At 33.7% G+C, this 25,572-nt stretch overlaps 1 protein-coding gene across 10 annotated transcripts in view; it reads right to left on the reverse strand.

The window, feature by feature from the left end:
* The window catches only part of LOC143368957 (uncharacterized), a 69,406-nt gene that overhangs the window by 27,550 nt on the left and 16,284 nt on the right, over positions 1-25,572 (reverse strand). For 6 of the 10 annotated variants that reach the window (XM_076812276.1, XM_076812223.1, XM_076812259.1 and 3 more), the window contains 10 exons: positions 24,832-25,020; positions 24,220-24,730; positions 23,792-24,022; positions 23,382-23,684; positions 22,865-22,999; positions 21,974-22,731; positions 21,159-21,348; positions 19,835-20,167; positions 17,116-17,152; positions 13,745-13,887 (listed from right to left, as the gene is read on the reverse strand). In XM_076812276.1, coding sequence (XP_076668391.1) covers positions 13,745-13,887; positions 17,116-17,152; positions 19,835-20,167; positions 21,159-21,348; positions 21,974-22,731; positions 22,865-22,999; positions 23,382-23,684; positions 23,792-24,022; positions 24,220-24,730; positions 24,832-25,020 — 2,830 coding nt within the window. The remainder of the gene's footprint in view (positions 1-13,744; positions 13,888-17,115; positions 17,153-19,834; positions 20,168-21,158; positions 21,349-21,973; positions 22,732-22,864; positions 23,000-23,381; positions 23,685-23,791; positions 24,023-24,219; positions 24,731-24,831; positions 25,021-25,572) is intronic. The other 4 variants (XM_076812232.1, XM_076812242.1, XM_076812251.1 and 1 more) reach the window with 4 other exon arrangements.

Here is a 25,572-nt window from a genome sequence, read left to right on the forward strand (position 1 = left end):
TTTAGCACGAAGGTCGAAACGCTTGGCGTACATGGTGCGCAGAAATCCTCCAGTCTCATTCGTTGCCGGCACTCGCTGACCGCCGATATAAGCGTTGCCCGCATAGACTGAATACGTATACGTGTCCATTACTGTACATTGTACTGAAAGGGTTAACGGTCTCGTTACGGCCCCTGGCTATCGCCTGTGCGATCGACAACATGTCGAACTTCCTTCTTTCTCCTTCGCGCTCGTTCGACGCAGCAGAAAGACGAAACGAAGCGACGTGGGGGTAGCTAAACGATACGGTGGGGGTAGTTCCTCAGTGGCCTTGAGCGGCCAAAATCTTTTGCTCTGACTACAGTCATATTACCACGCACCACCGATACACCACGAGCGAACGCGAGGAATGCTTTTTTTTTTTGGTTCTACGTTAACTTTTCATGTATTTCCTTCTGTTGGATTTAACGACAAACAGCACTATCGTGCAGTACTAGCTCCATTCAGAGTAAACGGATCTACTGTAGACTCGAACGTTTAATCGGTCCCCGTTTCTTTTTAGCGGTGTGAAGGGCTAATTAATGCTATTGTACCTTTTCTACTAAATACGATGAGAAACACGATCGGTATTATGTATGTTCGTGTTGCTCTTACACTTGGTCGGCATAGAAGAGATAGCGTGACGTTTGTTAAATGATACCCTTGAAATACTGGTATGTCGTAAATTACAGATTTCGATCGAAGTCCATGAAAAGCAATTAAAAGAGGCCAACAAACTGTACAGAGCTATCGAGTTTTAACAGAAGCCGGCACAGTATCATGCTTTTTCGAGAAGTATCGTTTCATACACAAAATACCCTACGTTCTGTCAATGTTTAGGACGGTATGCAGAGTCGTACGGATTGATAAAATCTTAGGGAACATTGAACATTCAACATTGCAGTATTGCTCCATATGAAAGGTACCTCTAACGTTTAAACACAGGATTATACACATCTAAATGTTGTAGAAAATGTTTACTCCTCCGGTGGTTTCCAATTCCCTTTTGCGATCACATATCTTCGAAGTTACGTTAACGTGCAAATTATTCGCAAATCCTTTCACTTTACGGCACTTCACGAGATCAACAGCCTGTAAACCTAATCAAATGCCTATTACAAATTCGTAGGTAGTAAAGCACTTTCATTGGTATTATTGTTGAGAAGAATTGAGCATCGCTAAATAATTTTTCTGAATTTAATTTTGTTTGTATTTGTTACGAAAATATCGTTCCAGGAAGTACAAACTGCAAAGAACAGAAACTACCCCCTACCCCTATGCGTAAGAAAGAGAAGTATACAACTGAAAAATATGGTTTTTGAACGATATTTTTAAGCGATATTTCCTATCATCTTATCTATTGTTTTTTTTTTTTTTTTTTTTGAATAATTTTACCGTATTATTATACATATGTGCATCAACATAGCAGACATTAGACGCGTGTTATACAAAGTACATGGTGCAACGGAATGTAAAATCTGCTACATAGAGTTAATAAGTTATTAAACTAATAATTCACACTGAAATGATTAAAAATTGAATATCACCTTAAACGTAATGCAAAAATTATAAATTTTAAATCACTGCACTGTACGTAGTTTTTCATATGAGTTTTATGTAGACTAATTGTATGTATATGAATAACACACAGGTGTATATGGATAATTAATGTAATAATGTTATAATAACGTTATAACAGTAAATAAATGTTACAAATGGTGATGGAACAAGTTATTCTAAACACATCAAATTTCTCTATACGTATAATATTTCATCATTTGAGAAATATTAAACATAAGAGAGATTCATTAATATAACAATATTAATATCAGACACTTGATATAATGAAATAGAATTTAAATTTTTTGAGTTTATGTATGGTTAAAATTAATCAACAAATGACCTAAAGATATGCAGAAATACATGAAAATATGAAATTATAATAAAGTTACTTGAAGAAAAAAAATAAGTCCATATTTTGTGTTAACTATATAACATTTTCGTATATCATCAGCTGTGAATTAATATTATGTACATTTTAATTCTATGTCATTTGTTACTACCACTTATTGCGTATTTTTTTAAAGAATTATAGTGAAGCTTTTAAATGAAAAATAAAGATGCAAAGTTTAAAATACAAAGCTTGTTGTACGATCATTAATACATACGTATAATATTTTTTCTACTAACAGTTGAATTTAAATATTTTGTTAAAGATTTATCATATTCTCATTTTTCCATCTTATTTCTCTGTACAATTAATATTTTTTTTAAATATTCTTGAAACTTTACAAAATAGTTTCCCCTTCTCTTTTAACAAAACAGACCTTGACTCTTTAAAACGTCTTCTTTTTATACCTACTACATAAAACCGTTCAATGCCGTATAGTGATGAATCTTGCGGAACATATTCAAGGAAAGATCTCTAAACGCGAAATTTTCATCTGTATACGCTAGTCCGTACGTTCACGCGAAACGTAAATGCTGTACTTTTTGCCCGTTTACTGTGACATATATTACACGAATTCTTTATAATACACGATCGTGCAGAAAAAAGATATAGTGCTGCGTACAATCTACGAAGCGAAGAAGGGCAGACAACTATACACAAGAAAATAGTCATAAAGGAGCCGAATAAAGATAGTTTTCTTCGTGAAACAGTGTCAGTATCTTTTTAATTAAGACAATTACAATTTTCACCATGATTCGCGTTTAATCGAAACCCTAATGCAATACCGAGCGATTTAACACTTTGACTGGCGTCGTCGTGTTTTCATGCCGAGGTATTTCCATCCTACGCACGACTTCGGCGTGCTTTAACGTCGATATTTTTTTAAAAGCATCCAAAGTATTGTGCAAGACTCCCCCTGATTTGAAAACTTTGTAACTCTGAAACACTTTGTACTTCTTCACGAGTCATCCGACAATGAAAATCCTAATTTATATCTTCTCTTTTAGATCTTCCTGAAAATATCGACTAATAATGGATTGATGAGATTTTCCTGATAAAAGTGAATCTGAACTCAACCGCGTTCGGGCTACTTTTAATCGTACTTGATATACAAAGTGTTAGCAATGAGTGGAACAACCGTGCAGATGGTGATTCTACGCGCAAAAGTACGTTGAGAATGTAGAATACAATTTTCTTTAAAAAATCAAATTTCCGAGATCAATTTCAAAAGTGAAACCGATTCTTAGTTAAGCGCGCATGTACTTGACAGATTTTCAAAATCGATATTCTTGAAGCCGAAAGGTCGTTCCAAAGAAGTTACTCAGCAATTTCATCTTGGTTTTGCACGAGATTTTAATTTAGCTGCAATTGTAGCATATTTACTGTTGCATTCTGCCAAATTTTAATCAGGTGTACACGTACCTAAAGACTTTTCAAAATCAATTGCCTCGAGAATTCGGGTTCCTATAAAAAAAATTCTATATTTTCGATTTATTTTTGTACATAAAATCACCTCCTTTGTGTTTCTACTACTCGTTGCAGAACGCCCTGTATAATTGGTCCGCAGAATCCAGAAGTAAATCGAATAACGCATAATTAAAAATAACCCAAATAAGATTGTATTTGGACTCACCTTCGTCAAAAAAACAGCTCAATCATTGACAAAACTATCACAAAGATCTAACAAAAACTACAGAAATTTAAATTTTCATCAGCATCGAGGTATGTGCTAAACAAAGCCTGACCGATTTGAAACAGTATTTCGTTAAACTTTGCGCCACTCAAAGTGTTAAGTGTGAAATAATTAAAGTACAATTACAATCCACTGTCAATGCTTGCATTTTCTGTTGTGTATTATTACATACATGAAACCCATCATCCCAGTGATCATTTAATTTTGTACAGGGTGCTCATCGTAACAGTATCCACGATCTTTTAATCACTTAACTCATTTTTAATTAAACAGCAAAGAGTTGTATGAAAATCAATCAGTTTTTGACCGTGAATGAAATTTTTTATAAGATCAAGCGCTCTTTGTGTAAACCACTTCTAAGCACCTGGCATGAAAGTACGTCCCCAAACATTATTCTATCTATTGGTAGGTAATTCAGTTTACTATTATCAATTCGGTCTAATGAATACATTAAATATAATATATCAATTTCCTAAAAATATTATACGTTTTTTTTACATTACGCACTACTTTTGCCTCATTTATAAGACTAAATGAACAAAATAGAATGGTGCTTGTTTAAAGGATCAATGTAACACAGTGTTTTAACCCTTCGTGGTCACACCTTCTTATAATCACAAGTTGGTCACAGGGGATTCACTTTACCCCAGCGTCATTTTTTCAGTTACGATTTTCGTGTTTTTGAATCTTTTAACTTTTCAGTGATAACTAAAAGTACTATACGTATATACACTTATACAAGCATGGTGTAATTTAGTCTTTTTTTCTAGAAATGTAAATTTTGATGTGATAAAGTTTGTAGTTGAAAATGAGCGATTTTCCACGGTTGTGGAAAGCGATTTTTATTTTCTGTTCCTTGCGATAAATCCCCTTTGGAACTCTTAAAGACGCGACATTTTAACTCGAAAATTATTCCTGGGGTACAATACACCCCGTGTGACCACGAAGGGTTAATAACGAAATTTTTTAATAGCGGTTAAAAAAAGATTAATTTTATATATCCCTCTTAAATTATCGTAAGCGGTTAAAAAGTGGTGGATAATAAGATGAACTCTCTGTATATCGAATACGTGTACACATTCGTGTATGGTAAAGGAGAAACTAAAAGGACAAAGTTTATTATGTAACATCGGATATTGATAATGTTACGACACCGTTCTGAACAGAATTCCTCCGTTAGCTGCTTGTATTTTTACAACTGTTAATGAACTGCACGTTTACTCCAACTTCGAAAAAATTGCTTTCATACTTTACACTATTTTATCCAGCTCCTGTTCTCAGACAAATTAACACAGTAAAACATCAAAATCACATGGAAATATGTGTTCGGTGGTCAAGTGGTGGTGGTAATAACACGGGGAAGGGGGTGGCTATAATAAAACATTCAGATTCCTTCGCGCAGTGTGATCAATTTTGACGAACGTCCAAATTATATAGTCTCGTACGTTCAACTTAATAGTATTCGAATATTTTCTAACAAACACTTGTAAATATCTTTTATGCAGAGTGAGGCACTTACAACAGATCATCTGAGTAATTTCCATATTATTGAAAACACGAAGAAAATATACAATTAAACGATGTGGTATATAAAACAGGATACCTGGCAATGGTAGTTCTTTTTAAAGTGAATGTTTGAAAGATTTCTAAAACACACTGATGTATCTTCGGTACTTACATAGAACAGGGCATACCTCGCTGATGTCGATGACCTTAAAATATGTTGTAAAGTTCATCATTCTGAACAACTTTCTCCTATACATGTTACCGCCGCTCGGCTTTAGTTTTCGAGATATTCATAAAAATATTTTGATTTTTATTCGGAATCAGCTACACTTGTGTTGATCGCTTCCGATGTGTCGGTATAGGTTCGGGGCTAGACGGTGGCCCTCACACACCGAACAGGTGCTCTCGAAAGCACCGTCTTCCCAGCGAAAAAATTAGGTTTTAGTTCAAAGCTTACAAGGGAACATCCCGAACCCAGAGATTCAAAGAATTCTGAAACTTCGTGAATATGTAGGGAATTTCCCCCTGATTACTACGCAATTTTTGTTTGCTGCCCAAAATCACTCTAAGGGGGTGTAATTGACCCCTGAAAATCCGGTTATTTTCCGATTTTCTGTTATAACTCGTGAACTGTAAAGTAATTGTTTTACCAAATGATAGATCTAATTAAAAGAAGTAACTTTTGTCTTGAATTTCTTTTCTATCTCTTACATTTGGCGAGTTATGACACAAAATTGGAAAATAGCCGAATTTTCGGGGGTTAATTCCACCCCTTTCGAGTGAATTTGGGCAGCAAACAAAAATTGCCTTGTAAACAAAGTTTCAGAATTTTTCGAATTTTCGGCTTCGGGATCTTCCCTTGTTAGTTCAGGCTTAACTGGTTCTAAAACATAATTTTGTTGCTACTTAGGAAGGGGGTAGTATAAAGATCGGAATAAGATGTAACTACTTTTTTTTTTGTAATGTAGAAACTATTTTCGCGTGTATCTCGGAAACGAAAGTCGAGCGGCGGTAACATGTATAAGAAAAATTTGTTCAGAATCATGGCCTCAACAATATATTTCAAGGTCATACAAATCGGCGAGGGGTATCCTCTTCTATATCATTAGCATCAGATATTTTATTTACCATCAACTTCAAAAACTGTGATAAATGTCTCGATTTGAAATGTTGAATATTTCTTTATGAAACGTGCAAAACCACAAATTTTATGACAACTAATTTCAAATAATTTTACAAGATCATTTTGACTTTGTTAAAGGATAGCGTTGTACTCTTAGAATTTTCAATCCGGAGGAAACATTATTATCATATGTCCTCCCTAATACTAACAACGTCATTTGAAATATTTTTTTTAACTCGGCAAATGTTAAAATTATACCTATTTCCAGCTGGCCTGTTATAAGTGTATTATTCTATATTAAAACGTTTAATCTTCTTGCCAATTTGCTCAGTGACGCACCAGACATGTTTTATAATTCCTGTCGAGTACCTGTTTGACGAAATTTAATAATAGAAATTTATTTTATACAATATCAATTTTCGAATTTGTCGTAGGTACTATATTTAGCAAATAATTGAATATTACAACCCTAATTATACAGGGTGTTCGTCGTAACGGTCACCACGATATTTTAGGAACGATGTTTTATGAACAAAAATTAGTCAATACTCAATCGGCAAGAATTTGCCGAAACACTTTTTCTTCAATAAAAAATCAGGGACACCTTTACATTTTTAAATGGCAACATATAATTTTTGTCAATCCGGTATTGTAACTGGCATCGAGAGAAACTCAGCTATATCAAACTCAGTTACTTTTCTTCAATAACGAATTCTTTAAGAAAATCATTCTTAAATGTAATAAGGCTCCTTAATACCGCGCAAGTCAAACGTTAACGTAGGGTATTGATACATACTTTGTATCCTTATTACATTTCAGAATGATTTTCTAGGCAAGTTATTGAGGACAAGGGAATGTATTTGATATTGCTGAATTTCTCTCGGTACCACCTATAATACCGGATTAAAAAAATTATGTGTATGATGTCATTTAAAAAATCAAAGGTGACCCTGATTTCTTTATTGAAGAAAAACTGTTTCGGCAATTCGTTACCAATTAAGTGCTGATTAATTCTTGTTAATAACAGTTTCTTGTTACATTATCAGAAGTCACTAAAAAGTGACGATCGTTACAATGAACACCCTGCACGTACAACTGACAAAACAATTATATAAATTTGGTTACCTTTTTTCTTTTTAAATATTAGGTCTCAAGAAATATACTTCTAAATGTGAGTAGAAATCATTATTATAAAATATTATTTTAAGTTTAATTTGACATAATGAAGAAATCAAATAATTATTTATTCATAAAAGAATGCACAAGCTTCTAATTTTATATACGGAAATTTATATAATACATAATATAGGTATATATTTATATAATCATTTTCCTACGCTTCGTTAAAATATCTGGCACGAAGATTTTTTGAGATTTACAATCAACTCACTTCTACATTATTAAGCTAATTCAATTTTTTTTATAAAATATCATATGGAGAAAATAATTCGAATACCTGGCGCTCAGAGCTAACAAGGGATAGCTAACAATAAACAGGATATTTTGAAAGAAAAATCGAACGAAAAACTGGTTTGTCGAACAAAGAAATCTTTGACTAAGGCATGTGCGTAGAGAAAGCACAGTCAAGTGCTAATAGTTTAACGATCTTTATCCGTGCTGATTAATATAACTTAATACAGGAAATGGTAAGTGCGAAAAATCGACTTAGCTGTAATTTTTTTTTTATAAAAATTATAGATTTACTTTCCTACTAAAAATATTTTATTCGACATTAAAGAACTTTCAGGATTTCATCATCCTGATTGGTCATACTTTCAAATTAGTAAGCTTTTAAAATAAATATATTTGGGTTAATCTTCGTGACATTAGTAATTTTTCTCCTCGGTACGTATTTAGTTTTATTCGATGTTGTTCTTATGTCGCAGTTCATTTTCTAAATTTGTATACACCCTGCAGAATGTGTGTTGTCTTAAATGGTTTTCGTAAAACAGACACAAAAGAATGTTAAAAAAAAAAATTTGATTTTGAATTTACTTGATTCATTTCACGCTGAATTGATAAATACTAATTTGCTTCCAGTCGAATCTAATATAGATCGCCATTAATTTAAAACGTTTAGAATCAATCATCATGATGAAATGTCGAAATTCGTGTTACTAGCGGCTTAGAAAAAATCACGTATCTACTGAACGCAGTTCAGCATACATTGTTTTCTATTATTGTATCGGTATAATTATAAATAATTCACCGACGTGTAAATAAATAGATTAAGAAGAAGAAGAAGAAGGCACTACCATTGTTACGAATTTATAACAAAATGCGAGTTTTAAACATGACCTCGATTTCATTCTCGCGGTACTCCTGCTTTGTGCGAAAATAAACTCTCAGGTTTAACCGAAGTGGCAGATTTACTTCAATCTTATTAATTTCATTGATTATCATTAGATAGTTAAGATGTAATAAGCAGACGCGTATAAATGTCATAGTACAACTATCATGACACCCTATGTTGCGCGTTTGAAAGTTGCAGCTTTACTTGTATGTACATGCAAGAGCGCGTTAGTGCACTATATTTAATGTCGTGACATACAAATTACATACAAGTAGAAGTCCATTCATCTGAACATCTTAAAGGATATAATAATCGTTCAGGTTTCAGATAATGTATACATTCATGTAATCCATTATCAATTTATCGAGTTTCTCGCCGGTTTCATCTAATTTAATATTCTATAACAATTAACTTTGTGGGTAAAATTTCGAGAATTATAATTGCCTGATATGTTGCGAATTAATCATTAAGTTCATTGTCTCTTAGGATCATTGATTGTTTGTCCTTTTTTTTTAAGGCGATACTTGCATATAAACGTTTATATAAGTGGAGTAATGATTGGCAACAATTCAGATACCAGATCAGTGATACATTCAGTAGATATAGGATCGAATAAAATTTCGTTCGAATAAGTGGAGTCCTAGTGTATGCACATGTTATAGAACCACAGTAATGTTACACTTTTGCAGTGTAATCACATTAAGTCTTTTAAACAAAACCTTTCCAACAGAATCACTGTTATCATCGATAACTACACGTACATACTACACAGACAATGCAATAGGCCATAAGCAATGAAAGTTGTTGTTAAATCAATAAAATAAACAGCGATGTTTATGAGAAATTATTGAATAGTTTTATCTGTGTCAGATATGTACACTGAAGTATTTCACATAGCCTTATTGAATGGAGAATCGTATCATTAAAAAAAAAAACGTATGTGTGTACGTTCGATAAATGAGAGATTCGTAAGTCAAAGAAACTAAATGGTTCTTCGTGTCTTCGCCGTCATGTTCACTATAAAAAAAATATCGTTAAACCATTTTTATTATTTTTAAGTAATTAAAAAAGGTCTCGTCAAAATTTGTAAGGGTGTCACAGATCGACAGATTCGCTAATATTTTTTTAGTACTATTTTTACTATAAGACGTCATAGTACAAAATTACGGACTATTGAAAGTCAAGTTTTTAAGAGCCTTCAGATTTTTTTAATTTTACTATTTAAAACCTAATAGTGGAGTTCAAATTTTCAAAGACCTGTAATTTTGTTGTATGACGTTATATTTCAAACTGGTAGTAAGAAAAATGTTGATTTTATTATCGTCTATAACACTAAATTTATGGCACCAAGTTTTCAATCATCGTGTATTTGTATGCGTACAGTTGACAAAGACCAAGATGATTCTTTTTTTTAGTGGAATACTCTTATGAAGTATAGTAATAATCCACAATAAGACACTGGATGACCGTTAAACTCATTTAAATGTGGGCCCCAAAAATAGTTGGCTACAGAAAGTTAAAGTGTGCCTTCTAAAACACTTCAGTTTTGCCTACCGATTCCCGATATCACCGATTTTTTATGGAGATACTGATTACGCTGCACGTGCCTCACACTATACAGGAGGTTTCATAATAGATGTCAATTGAATGTACATCCAAGCACTTGACTAAAAATCGGTCCCATCTTTAAAACCGATTTTCCCGAACCAAAGCCTTATCCAAAAGGAAGTTATTCTACAACTTCAACCTACTTTTATTACACAAGTATTCATTTCATCTTTGCATTTGCAACTTCTAGTCAGATGCACGCCTACTACAATAGATGAGTTTTGAGGATCAACATTTTTAAAAATGAAGCTTCCTAAGAAAAAATATTCCATAGTGTCTATTTATGCATATATCTGCCAATTCTTAACCAGGTGCACCCGTATCAGATGTGTTTCCAAATTTCATTTTCTCAAAATTAAATCTCTGTATGACGGAATTTTATTCTATATATTCAATATATATTTTTGTACGTATTTAAAATCGCTTGCTTCTCGGTTGTACCATCTACGACGAAACATCCTGCATAAACACTAAAATCCGATAAATACTAGATAATAATAAATAATCAACAGCTAATCGTCGTATGAAAACATTAAGAACCATCTTGCTTGTGGTTGAAATTTCTCATTTGTCGAATACAGCATATTAAGAAACGAAAACATTCCAGAAGCTGAGAGTCCTTTCACCTTTTTGCTTAAAAAATATTAACGCAAAGTTTCGTACGTCTATATACACAAATAGGTCTGCTGATAAATTAGTAAAAAGTAAAAAAGTCAGCCGGACATCTGTGCTGCACGACAGAAGCAAAACGTTTCCATCTACGAAGATTGAAACTAAAAGTCTGTCATGCATTTAACGAATGAATAGTGCAAAGGTACGAGTGTCTAAAAGTGGATAGTCTATTTTTTACTTTTGCAGCTGTAAATGGCTTATAAATGAAACAATTAACACGCGATTGATATGTGATATCTACCGTTCACATAGAGCACAAGTGAGTGCACAAGACGTTTAGTTCGACATTATAGGCACCCCAACATGTCCAAACATGATGGTAATCATGATTATACGATTACGATAAGATAACCATTAGTAATGGTTCATCAGACATAGTATTATACAATATGAATACCAATAAAACGAAACGTACAGAAGGTTCCACATCAAATTACACAGCGAGGAAACCTTTATCTGCTGCTTCCCGTGCTTATCTCTTGAATCACGGTACCAAAATGTTCATTACCGCGATTCTTCTTTCTTTCTACAATTACCATATTTTTATGTTTACAAAATATCCAATATAATAAATCCTATTTGTCATTTTGTTTTGAACCGTTACTGTCCCTTGTTTCAAATACACTCATCCTTAGATCCCTTTTTATACACGGCGAATCATCCCTCCGTTTACGCGGTCTCATTTTACGTGGTCAGAAAGGTATATCTTTCTATCCGAACTCTCAATGTCGAAGCCGCCACCCGTATCCAAACTTACCACAGCAGCCGCGACTGCACAATTTTAAAAAAATCATTAAAAAACAGACACGCTGGTAATGAAACTGAAGTAGAAGTGGCAAATGTTTCTTGTGATGAGGCTAGTATCTTCGAGCCAATTAAAAAGAAACGATTGCCTGCTTTGAAGTAAGTACAGTACTGGCAGCGACAACGAAAAAGAATTAAATTTGTTTTCCTGAACTTCCGTTATTATTGTTTTTCGCAAATATGTGGAATAAATATTTTTACAATATAGGCGGGATTTGTCTTACATATTTGTTGTTTGCACTGGCAGACTCCGCTTGCGCGATTTCTCAACCGCGTAGAAAAAAAACCCAACTGGAACAAATACCTACTCCGCGTCAATCGAGGAACGAGTCAATTGGTAAACATACTCGAGATGCTTTAGGCCGCGTCCAGATCTGAACCGAACGGCGAACGAACGCCACTTGAGACTCCCTACTGCTGCGTTCCTATGTGTGGAACGTATATTTCTAGCGATTCTCGCCAGTTTAGACAGAGTCTCGTGGCTCGCGACAGATAAAGATTGAAGGACAGAGAGTGTTTAGAGTAGTGCAGGCCAAAGGATTCCCTGCCATATGACACCGAGGAAGGGACCTCGGGACCCTCGACCATAGGAAAGTCAGGCTCGCCGAGATGTTCGGGCTGTTCCCAGCCGATGTCGGTGAAGTCCCGAACCATCAAAGGAATGGCTCACCCACATAGGGTAAACAACTGTAGTGGTGCATCCCTGCCCCTAACACCACCATGACTCGTTGTCCTCCTTGCCATTGGGGGTGTCAAGTAGTTTGAAGAAGCAAGACAAGTTGGTGATAAACGAAGAGTGTCCCACAAGACCTTCCCAAGCGTACCTACGCCTACGGTTCGAAATGTCTACGGGACTCTCAGAATAGTTTCACCGTTCGCACCAGCACCATGTCCGCAGATCAAGCAGCCGCTGTGTATATCTGCATGCATTACATTTATAAAAAAAACAGACAGCAACAGCAACTGTCCTTCAATCTTTAGCTGTCGCGAGCCACGAGATTCTGTCTAAACTGGCGAAAATCGCTAGAAATATGCGTTCCACATGTAGGAACCGGCATTAGGGAGTCTCAAGTGGCGTTCGGTTCAGATCTGGAGGCGGCCTTAGATAGTACAAGTAGATACCACTGTAGACAGTAACGATTTTTGGGGATTATTAAGATACATACTCTCTTCATTTCAACATTCGGAAGACTAATGTTACCAGTACAGCATGGTATACAAATATTTGACACCCTGAACTTTATGTTCGTATATTATTAAACGACGTTTCATCAAAATATTCGCTGTACTAAATGGATGCGATTCATTGGAAACATGAAATTAACACCATGTCTTGATGTATTTAACTTCAATAGAGAAATGTAAATGCAATATTTTGTAAAGCATAACACATCTAATAACACCAGATGTAAAAAAGAAGAGAAAAATAAAAATCCTCGCCTCATCTGCTTACACCTGGACTACTGCGTTGGTCGAAAATGACTCTTCTACTACTAAAGTTATAGTAAAGATTACAATATGCAAATACGTTTCTTTTAATAAAAATAACTAAGCATTAATTGCTAATATTTTAACATTTCTTTATGCCCGTTTTCCCCTATAGTTTAAGTCCAGTTTCGTCCAAAAAGAACTCGGCTCACGAGTAGCCTTTTCTTACTAGAGGTTTTAAACTTAAAAATCAAAATCTGAAGTTTATGAATACTGTGCGCAATAAACGAGAGAATTCAATTTCAGTCAGCTGTAAGTAAAATAATTTAATTTCGTTCTACACACTTTAAAAACCAATACGCAAAAATAGTTCTAACACTTTGGTCGTAAACGTTATTGCTAAAGACTGATATCTTGCATAGCAGTAGTCATTCGCGGCATTCGATTGCATGTATGTATGTGCCAACGCTGTATCGAAATATTAGATCCTCGTGGAAGTTTCGGTTTTCAAGGCTGGTTAATTTAACGTGGAACGATCAGAGGAAATGAGAGCACACAACTTTAAAGGGGGTGAAAAGGAAGCGTTGGCCGTAAAAGGAGAGGAAATGCGTGAAGTGCAATCGTAGAATAAGATAATGATAAGCATACCTTTATCCTGGAGACAGCTTCTTCCGCCTGGCACATACGAGTCGACTTTGTGGGTTCTCCTTCACAGACGAGCTGAGTAGATCCGAGGTATCTCGCTCGAAACAAGACCCCTTCGATTAAAACTGAAGGATCATCGAGGAGAGCTGAAATAGCCATAGAGATGTACCATTTAGACTTCTTATCCAGTTTCGCGTTGCTCAAGCAACCAAACAATGATAAATAGTTAGACGAGAATTGAAGAAGTTTGACCGAGGATACGCGAACAGAAATAAGGGCGATTTCCAAAAATGTTTCATCTTTTCTCAGAATATCTCTTAACATAATATTCATATCTCCCATTTCACAAAATTGCTAGTTTCGCGTTGCCTTCTAATACGTTCCCATTCGGGCAAAATTAGCAATTACTATTACTCCATTTCATTCCTATAAGCGTTCTACACCCCTTTCATAAAACTGTAACGTAACTTCACGTTTACTATTATTTTTCATTCTGAATGTAATAAATTATCACTTGGAATTCATCTAGATATTATACTTGCGGTTGACACATATTAGCATTACTTATTTCGATTAAGCCATTATTATTGATTTAAGTGCAATGACTGATTGAATACCTGCTTAGATTTGTCAGTGAAAAAAAATCTTATCAATCGATGTCTGAGCTTTACATTATTATATTCAAATACCATTTTTGTTTATGCGAAGTTTTAATCTTCATCCTTTAAATTACTTCAGATATAATTCTGTCATTAAACTGCACTGTCCAACAGTCATTTTGGCCTGTAAGATTCAATAGCCGTATCTTATAGATTTTTATGCGCTGAAAACGAATCCGCAAACCGTTTGTCGCCATGAAACTCAGTTTTTGAGAAATTCGATTTTGAAAAAAAACCTGCAAATTTTCAACTTTGAACATCTTTTGTGTCGAAGCTATTCGGTTGGTTGTTGCGTCAAATTATTCTATAAACCCTCCCGAATACAGCGATATAAGTTATTGGTGCATAATGATATACACTGCCGCTTAGCGTCACACAATCGCTTAACGCGCGTGACTACCACTGTCGACAGCACAAAACGTGACTTATTACTTCTGTTGGTGGTTTCCGAAAGAAAAATTTCTGCTGCATCGCGTGGATTAGTTAAATTTTCTCCTAGTTTTTAAAATATATAGCAAGTTATCTGCAAAAATTGGTGCATTTCGGGTATCCTTTTCCCTTTGATCGTTGTTTAAACATATTTAAATGCTTATAATTCAATAATAACTTATATCGTTGTGTTCGCGAGGGTTCATAGAATAATTTGACAGACCTTGCAACTGAATAACTATTATTGTTTCAACACAAAAGATGTTCAAAGTTGAAAATTTGCATTTTTTTTTTCAAAATCGAATTTCTCGAAAACCCAGGGTGATGACGATAAACGGTTTGCGGATTCGTTTTCAGCGCACAAAAATCTATAAGAAACGGCTATTGAATTTTACAGAACAGAAAAAAAGTTTAATTTTTGTTGGACAGTGCTGTCGGTTCCACGAGTAAAATTATATCGTTTACTTAACAAAGTCAGAATTAAAATTCTTGCACAATTCTCAATCGAGATAAGTGGTTCAAGTAAACATTGTAAATCTTCTTGGTAAACGTGCTAATCAAATGTCTTGTAGGAACGCTACAGAAGACCATTTCCACAATACTGATCAAAACAATGAACGTAATACAAAAATAAAGGGGCATATGACACGTATGAGTGAAATGTTAGATGCGTCTTGTCAAGGTGTTTGTAAATGCCTCATAACAGGTTGCCACTTCGATTCCATGTATTTTAATATGATGAAGAGACGTAAACATTCCGTAGAGATACAGATCTGTATTTCCCTGGTATCCAATGATATAACATTTATTAACCAGTCAAGCCACAGCTGCAGACGAGAGTTTTAGAACATAATTGATAGCAACCTATCTATAATTAATATTGTCTTAATGCTCAAAATAGGATACGTCTACAGAAATTGTAGTACGTACTTATTATTTAGAGAATATAACAAACAGCATGAATTCATTGTTTTAAAATTCATTTATAATATTTTGTGTTAAAGAATATATAATAATAATAATTATAATAATAAGTATTTATTACACTCCCATCTGCATAAAATTAACACAAAATAATAACAGTGCTAGAGTGTAATGGGCGAGATTCAGCAAATTTGCTGCTATTAAATCTAACCCAGAAGAAAATAAAATACTAGAAATAATGATAAGAAGAATATATATATACAAATGAGTAGAAAAAAACAGACGCGTTTAATCTTACTATGAAATTAGTAAAAAATTATATAAAAAAATAGTTTATATTCTTTTTCTAGTATTTAATATATTTTATAAAATATACTTTTGTTATTTATGCGTATATGAGTTACACTAATGTTGTATATATAAAAAGAAACATCAAAATTTATTATTCTGCAATTTTTATGTCTGAAGATGGTATAATTTTCACTGAGGGATATGGCCAAATATACTTCAAGCCATTAGTGAACATTATACAAGCATGAAATTCTATCAAAATTGCAGACATATCATTTTCGCGTGTCATTTTATAACTAAATTTGAAAAACAGCTTGACTGGTTAAATTATTTATATTAAACACAGCAGAAAACTATGATTAAAATTATACTAGAATTACCTACCAAATGCATCCAACCGGAATGCAGCAAATAAAAGAGAAAATTATTTATTCATTTGTTAGTAGACTGTGTATATAGAATATATTGTTTTATAAAAATTGTAATTATGCATTTATGTCTCTATAGAATGATAACTATCTATTTGTGAATTATTAAAGCAAAATTTATAGTTTTTAACTTTGGATAATTTTTACTTTGTAAATAACAACCAGATATTGTATTTGCGAATTTGTACTATACAAATAATTCCTTTATACATATTTGCATATTTGTGTATTTCTGTATAAATTCTCGTGTCAAGAATATATCAAACGCGTAATAGGTAGGGGTGTTTAGGTACCCGAAATTACGGGACCCGATTTGCGATTCGGGAGCTGATTTTCTTGCTTAAAAATTCTAACATCTGAGTCTCGGGTACCCGATAGATAACTTTTAAGTTGTGATTTTGCAGTGTCATCAGATATAAAAAATTTTCAGCAAGAAAATCGGCTCCCGAATCGGAAATCGGGTCCCGTAATTTCGGGTATCCGTACAGCCCTAGTAATAGGTAATTGTCGCTGTTGCTGCAAAATTATTTTGATAATAATACTGAAAAATATTAGAAGACTTGTTTGAAATGTACCAATGAATAATGACAGAATTTATAGTTCTGTTTGTATCCACAAAGAATATAAAAACATTGTTCATTACCTTCTTTGTTTCTGCTCTTCTTTTTCTCTTCTTTGTCCTGTGAAATATAAAATTCTTAATGTACTTTGCATGACATAAATAACAACATGTAAAACAATATTAAGACTACGTGCTTTTCGCATATCACATCTCATACGACTGTTTTAAGCTCTATTCATGCAATAAATTTCGCAAACCCAATGGTTTCAACAAATAATGTATTTGAAAGTCAATTTTTTTGTTAATATATGACTAAACTGAAGCAACATTTTAGTCGCACTGATACATTATGCAAGCTTTTTGATATTTTTCTTTTATACAAGAATAAAACACTGTTGCGATAAAGCAAACAGTTTTGCCTAATTTAAAGCATTAGAATAAAAGGCAAATAATAGTGGTAATTTATAGTTACGTAAGTAGACTGAAAAAACACATTTTTTAAGCAATGTGAAAAATTAAAAATGTGTGAACTGTTTTCATACAAAACAAAAATGTATTTCTTATAAAGTTTTTGTGACATAAAACTTTCTTCATAATATATTTTTAATTATTGTTACAGTTAAGTAACAAAAGTTTATTCTTAAATCATTTTAAATGGTATGCCGTATCCTTTCCCAAACAAGGTGAATATTAATCACAGTATGTAATTACCGACATAAAAAAAAAACAGAATAATTTTCATTTCACAATGTTCCGGAATAGATTTTAAAGCTGTACCTATACTTATTTTTTAGTACTATCTTAAAATTATGTAAGTTTCGCCAAGTAAAGTAACTATATGTAGCCATATGATATAAGATCAGAATATACCTTCCAACAGTATATAATCTAGGAATTTGCGTCATAAGAAATGAACAAATTCTACAATTGCGCCCTTAAAATGTATTGTATCAAAAAAATTTGTTGCACTTTCCAATATTACTTGTAATATAAAAATCTTACAGTTTTGTCAAATTGACCACACGTTAATATAATGCTTCTCAGAATACATGGAAGGTAGATTAAACTTTACTTGTTAGTGTACACTTGGATATGCTGTAACTTAACTTCTAAAATAAAATAATTGACCATTCTATTATGATAGTGAAGTTGTTAATTGAATTAAATAAATTCTATTAACATATAATATTTATACAGAGAATTATTGGGTTGTTAGATTAATGTTCATTGTAGACCAGTGTTTCCCAACCTTTTTTAAGTCGCGACCCCCTTTTATAATACTCAAAGAATCTGCGAACCCCCATATAAGGTACAGTGAAGTTAATAAGGTAAAGAAAACATTAAAATATGGGTAAATATTCACACCAGGGGAGTCAGCCCTAATAACGTTGACCGTTGATTCTGAACATCTTCCTATATAATTATATTACCGTTGCTCGGCTTTAGTTTCCGAGATATTTTCAAAAAACTGGATCGGTAGGTGGTGGGGATCAGATGGTTTAGCCGCCAACTTTTAGAAGATTTAAGATAAAAAATGTGTAAATCTCCCAAAAGTTAGCCGCTAAACCATCTGCTCAAATCAATTACCGATCACAGCTTTTTGCGAGTATCTCGGTATCCAAGGAAACATCATCTATAAGGAAAAATTGTTCAGAATGTTCACCGTGACGACATATGTTGTCAAGGCCAACGTCATTGCGGCTGAGTCCCCTTTTATCAATATTTATCAAAACAGGTATTTCAGCTTTCAATTCTAGTTAATAATATTTAATTATCTTATTTAGAGTGATAATTGTGCCTGCATCTGGGTAACCAGCTTTTTCTTTTTTTTTTCATTCATGAAAAATCAACGTACATTATGAATAGAATATGGCAATGTAACCATATTAAAATAAATAAGTGCTAAGAATCGTCAGCTAAAAATAACCGTGGCGACCCCTCCCAGAAAACACTTCCCAATCCTTGTGGTGTCGCGACTCACAGGTTGGGAACCACTGTTGTAGAGAGTTAATTATGCGAAGAGAAACAAGAGATGGAAAACATGCAAAGTCCTTTGTTTACAGGAATCAAACAAGCAAAATGATTCTACAGATGGGTTGAACTAAACATATTATGATGTCATGGCAATTAGTTATACTAGAAACTAAATTTTCTATCTTTAATTGTAATAAATTTAAGAGAATAAGTATTTTTGATATCCAAATTAAATACATTGACATGTATTATAGTATTATATCCGAATTTTTATTTTTCGAAATGAAATAAATATTTGTATCAATATGAGAAGAGCAAAAACTCATTGGATAAAATAATTCAATATGTATTACTAATCTATAAATATTGATTAACTAATTTGAAAATCGTATATATGTAACAAGCGGGAAGAAACAATTACTTAGAAATTTTAGATGAATCACTGCTTCTGGTTGTCGATAAACCATTATTTACACAGTACAATGATTATTTTTGTGGTGTTTTCATCAAACTTTAACATTACAAAACAATATTTGCTCTCACTCAATTTAGCATAACACTGTTGCTAAGATTAAATGTAAAAAAATATATTTAAAAAAAAGCGGAAAAGAGAGTAAGAGCAGGAGCAGGAGCAGGAGCCGGAGCAGGAGCAGTAGCAGGAGCAGTAGCAGTAGCAGTAGCAGTAGCAGTAGCAGTAGCAGTAGCAGTAGCAGTAGCAGTAGCAGTAGCAGTAACAGTATCATCATCAGCAGCAGCAGCAGCAGCAGCAGCAGCAACAATAGCAGAAGAAGACAGATAGATTCACATAATTTAATATAAAGGGCACCTTTTTCACCTTGTTGCCAGATTCCTTGAGACTCTGAGGGGACGAGGGAGAATTTTTAGCTGGAGTCTTCTGTGGACTTGATGTGGTTTGCGTAGGAGTGGTAATATCACGATCGGAAGGTGGTGGTTGTATAACGGAAACTACCGGAGGAGGCGAAATAGAGGCAGAAGCGGAAGTGGACACACAGGCAGAAGTCGAAGCTAAAGGTTCTGAAGATGCTAGCGGACTTTCTACCGGAGCGACACTCAGGCTTTTCGGGGGAGTTTGCTTAGGAGTTGACAGTTTTCCACTCATCGGTGGTAACATTGTCCTAGTTTTAGGCTTCCTCCAGCCCTATGTAACACCAATTACGGTTATATTATGTTAGTCGCCTTACCAATAAAATACCTTCTCTCAACCCGTGCATTTCCACGGATTTTTTTTATACATATTCCACAGTTTCTTTTGGTCACTATAATCTGATTTTCGAGAGTTGAGACCTGAGAGGCGGGTCCCTCGGACGGAATCCGTAGCGTACCATTAGTTCCTCCTTAACCACGCTCCGTCCGAGGGACCCGCCTCAGGTCTCAGCTCTCGAAAATCAGACTATAATCCTTTATTTGATTAAACCTTCTTTGATCAATATCTGTTTCTCTACGGTATATCGCGCTAATTGTAAGTTGTTTCTCAGATTTTATTAATTCTTGTAATTCTGTTATGTAATTAATATAAGTTAAATAAAATTTCATGTTAGATTTGTTGCGGAAGAATTATTAAAATCTAGTGGTACTTAATAGAATTATTTCAATTAGTAATCATACTTATTCTGTTTTATTTTTTCTTTAACTTACCAAATAAAGGATTAAGATTTTGGAATGTGTATCTATTGCCAGCGAATTAAAATTGTACAATGTGAGAATCGTTTTTTCACTGATTAGGAAAGTTTGTTTTAAAATATATGAAACTACTGTACTTAGTAACAAACTGTTATATTTCAAGAATGCAAATTACTAATACTTTTACAGCAATTATTACTGTGATGTTGACACTCCATACATTTAAATGGGATTATTCCACTTATTATCAAAAATAAATTCATATATTTCACATATCTATCACATCGAAGTAAGTTACGAAGAATATAAAAAAAATAACGATCTCACTTTGCGTATGTATAGAACTCAATTGTCCCTTTCAATTCTACTCAAACGGTTCTCAGTAACTTGTATCATTTCATCAGTCAGTGACGTCATGCTTTCAAGGAACCGTGTTAAAATATTATTTTTAATGAAACGCTGTTAAACAGTTATATATATAATGACCTTCGGCGTATTCCAAATCTTACCTTATCGTCATAAAAACCCTGATCATCTGTTCTTTGCTGGCCAAGTAAACGATCAGTTTCAAGATCGGTGTCTGCCTCCTCTTCATCTGGACCTTCCTCGATTTCAACGTCTGCATCTTCACCCGCACGTCGAACTTCCGATTCATCACTGTTATTTTCTACACAAATTCTCCGCCTGCCATCCGATATACTAAATTTTAGTTAGATGTACTTAAAGAATAACGATTACTTCGTAAATATAAATAGATGTATGTAACTAATAAATAGGCAAGTATCTTTCATGATTTTTTCACAGATTTAAAGAATCATTAAATTGTATTATTTTTACGATATACTATTACAATTTAGACAACATACATAAAACGTTATTTATTTCGACAGAATGTTATTTAAATGAAATTTGTAATGAAATCTTTAGAAATTAAAAGAACTGATTAAAAATATTTGGGCGTCATGTATTACACGATGAAGAAGAAATTAGAATGAACATGGGCAAATAATTAATAGAGCATGTTTTAATGCGATTATGAATGTAATCCAAGGTAAGTAATAGTGAAACTTTAATGTAATCAATCTGTCTTACGGATTCGTCTAACATATCACTATATGATACGAAAAGTAAAAAAATATTTTTTTGTAGAAATTTACTAACGTCAATCGTTCATGTATGTAACCATATTATATCTACGCAAACTTCAGGGACATAAAATCCAAGAAAGTACAACTCATAAGCAATGGAGATAATTCAGAAATTAAAATAATGTAAATAAATTTATATAGAATAATATAAATTTATGAAACAGAGAATAAAATACCTTGGTATCCAAATTGGGCTGACATTGGGTTCGGGTGGTTCTTCGGTACTAGACTTCACAGGTAAAGTCTTCGTCCTTTGTAAAGCCATTCTAATATCTTTAATCGCAGCCTCGACTTCGCCACCTATTTCGAGACTGACAGTTTGTCTAGCTTGAGGTGCTGGGGGTGGTGGTGTACCGAGAGGATCCAGACCATCAAGCTGCAACTCATTTGTATCGTACGAGTTCTCTTTTTTAGGAACAAACAAATCAGGTGACGAAGTTTTTAAAGAATGCAAAATATCCTTGCTGACGGTTAAACCAGAAAGATCTTTGCCAACTGAATCGCTCTCTGTTGGAGTAGGATAACCGGTATCATTAATCCGACTTCTCTGAATGATCTCCTTCTCGATTTCGTTAATTTGTCGTTTCATCAGCATCACAGTTGGATTATTATTATCAGTATCGCTGGCATGGCCGCTAGACAATCCATCTTCGAGGACCGGCATGCTAGTGTATATTCTCAAAGAATCTGAATTATTTCCTAAATCGCCGACTGATCCGAGAAGCCCACTAGCTGGTATTAATTCATTATCCATCATCATTAAAGAAACTTCACTATCGAGATCTCCGCAGTTACTATCGCAGTCGGTCGTTTCGGGACTTAACGTAAAGTTGCGAGAATGCCCGACTTGTAATCCGACTTCTGTCTCTCCGAGATCTTCGCTGCTACCGGTGCCCACCGAGAGGTCTAGGAAATTGTTTTCATGCTCACCAGTCTGAAAAAGGGATCAATGGAGTTTGAATTAGTTTGAATGAAAAAAATATTTACATATATAATAATAGGAATGCTTTGAATTTTAATGTTTTCTTATAAATTAATGTGTACCTGGTTCATACAAATCTACTTACACTTTGTAGAAAATCGCTTCTTTGTTTCTTCGGAGATTCATGTACAAGAACTTCTTCTGTTGTTGGTGGACCACTAGCTAATCGCTGACCAACATAAGCGCTTCCTCCTTGTCTTCGTAATTCGTATTCAAGATCCTTGTAAAATAATGGTGTTCAATTTACAACAAATTGTAGGTAAACGAACACTAAGAAAATTTTAATATATTATCCATAGCTACGCACCATTAATTCAATTTTAAAATTAAATTTTGCTTTTACTATGAAAATTCTAAACTGACTGTTTGGCACATTGTACTACACATATTACTGTGTTTATGTATTAACAATAGATACAAAAAAATGCAAATAAGAATTGAAGAAAAAGATTAAACACAATCAGCTGAATTGTGTAAAGATGAAAAATTTGTTTGCTTCCGATATTAAAGACAGATCAAAAGACTATTGTGAATTTTACATTACATGTTTCCCTTCTAGTATTCGGATAATAATAAAAATAGGATACGTAAATAGTTAGTACCTGAAATGGAAAAGATTCAGTGCTATTCTCTTTTTCCTTTGTTGGCGGTGGACACTTAAAGAATTCCTCCAGCACTTTTCGCGTCTCTGAGAATTCATACAAATAATCGAATGTACTTCCACCAGATGATACTAGATTACTTATGTTGTCAGTGGACAAAGTCGATGGTTTTAAAGAGTCTTCTTCTTCATCCTCAAGTTTTGGAGATGGAGGAGAGGCATTTACAGTCTGATCATCTGAGTAATTTATATTTGTTTCTACCACAGCCTTTTCTACGATGATTTCTGCAGAAGTATCCTCCTTCTTAAAATAAAGAATGAATTAACAATCTATTACTGATCAGTAACAATAAATGAATTCATGCCAGTGTCGAAAAGATAATTTATATTCCTTGAATTGAGATATAGTACCTCATTATGACTTGGTGTTGTTGGTAATACTCTCTGTGGAAAACCAGGCCTTGGTGTCATGTATACAGATGGCGATGACAGAAGACAAGGAAGCTGAGTGTCGCGTACTCCATAACGCCTCGGACTCTCGGAATACTGTGCTATAGGTAATTCACCAATCACTCTTGTCACTTTGTGATTACGTTCTGAAGATGGTGAATCCACTTCGCAATCACTAGCTGGTGTAACCACCTAAAAGTTCAGTTTATTCGTTAGATACAATTTTACTTTAAAACTTATCTCAATTAACGTTTTCCTCGCGAGAATATTAAACATACATGTAAAGATACATTACATTCAATTGCATTCATTATACTTCATTTGTGTCGGGTATAAACATAAATTCGTTTAATTTGCTTAACAAAGATATTGACAAAATAAAGCAATACCTTAAAAAACTCTGAAGTATTACGATGATATGCCGTTGTCGGACTAGGAGTACTTCCAATGCTAGAACTTAAAGGTTCTGGAGGAATGCGACCTCTTTGGGATTCTTCAGACTCAAGATTTGAATTAGTTGATGTAACTGGATTAGTATTATTTGAAGTTAAATCTAGTCGCAAATTTTGCCAGTTATCATCAATGTCATCAAAGACAACTACTTCACCATCACTGACTATAGCCATGCTTCTGGCTGGTGTTGTGTGATTTGACTGATAATCTATGCACCCCTTTGACAACCCATAATCGAGATCAGTAATATTTTTTGGTACACCATATTCTACGTTATTGCTATTCAAAATTGAGTCATAATTAATAATACGATTGCTGTGATTGCTCTTAGGGGAATCATAGTCGAGGATAGATTTTGTCGGATTATGCCGCACCGAATGTATTTCTGATGCGAATACGGTTTCTGTTACTTCTCTATTAGATCGCTGTTTCCTTGTATCACCACATCTAGAAATATGCAAATGTTCTCACAAAATAAAGACAACGTATGAATAATTTACTAAATAGAACATGCACAGTTTATTAATAATTAAGAATTGTTAAATTACCGGCTCCTTAGTTCCCATATAGTTTGAGTATTTGGAGACTTATTATTTCTTTTAATCGATAGCTTGTTGTCTACTTGAGTATCCTCACTATTTACGGAATTTGATGCAGCAAGAAAACGTGATTTTCTAGCTGCCACTTTACCTCTGCTCTGAGAAAAGACTTCTCTCCCACCAGCAATTTCTATAATTCTAAAAAAGATAATTACATGAGATCTCGACAGGTCATTATTCTTTTGTAATCTATTACATTTTAAAAAATCACTAATGTATTATTAATCGATTTGTGAAATATTACTCGAGGAATACCCTATGTTCTTTTAACTTTAAATAAACGCGTTCACCCGAAATTTAGATTCTGATTTTATAAAAAAAAAATGTGGGTTTTTTTGTTGTTGTGAAAACGCTCACATTCATCTGGATTAGTCAGATATAATGAGCTGAGGCACATTTCATGAACCCAGAGTTTAGCGTTGGAAAGTTTTTTGGCGACAGACAAGCACACAAACATGTAGAAGCTTTCTGCTTTATATATTAAAATTATTATGTAACATATCTATGTGCATGAATATGAATAAAAAGTAAGACATAATAAAAAGTGTATCAAACACATACAAGTACAATATATTGACAATGTACTTTCATGGGTTATCTACTTATACGAGAAATTTGAACTACCATAAATCTTTTGTTATTGTTTTGCTAGAAATACTATAATCCATTACTTTTATATATCAAAAGTAA

The sequence above is a fragment of the Andrena cerasifolii genome, chromosome 1 (assembly GCF_050908995.1).
Source record: "Andrena cerasifolii isolate SP2316 chromosome 1, iyAndCera1_principal, whole genome shotgun sequence".
NCBI lineage: Eukaryota > Metazoa > Arthropoda > Insecta > Hymenoptera > Andrenidae > Andrena > Andrena cerasifolii.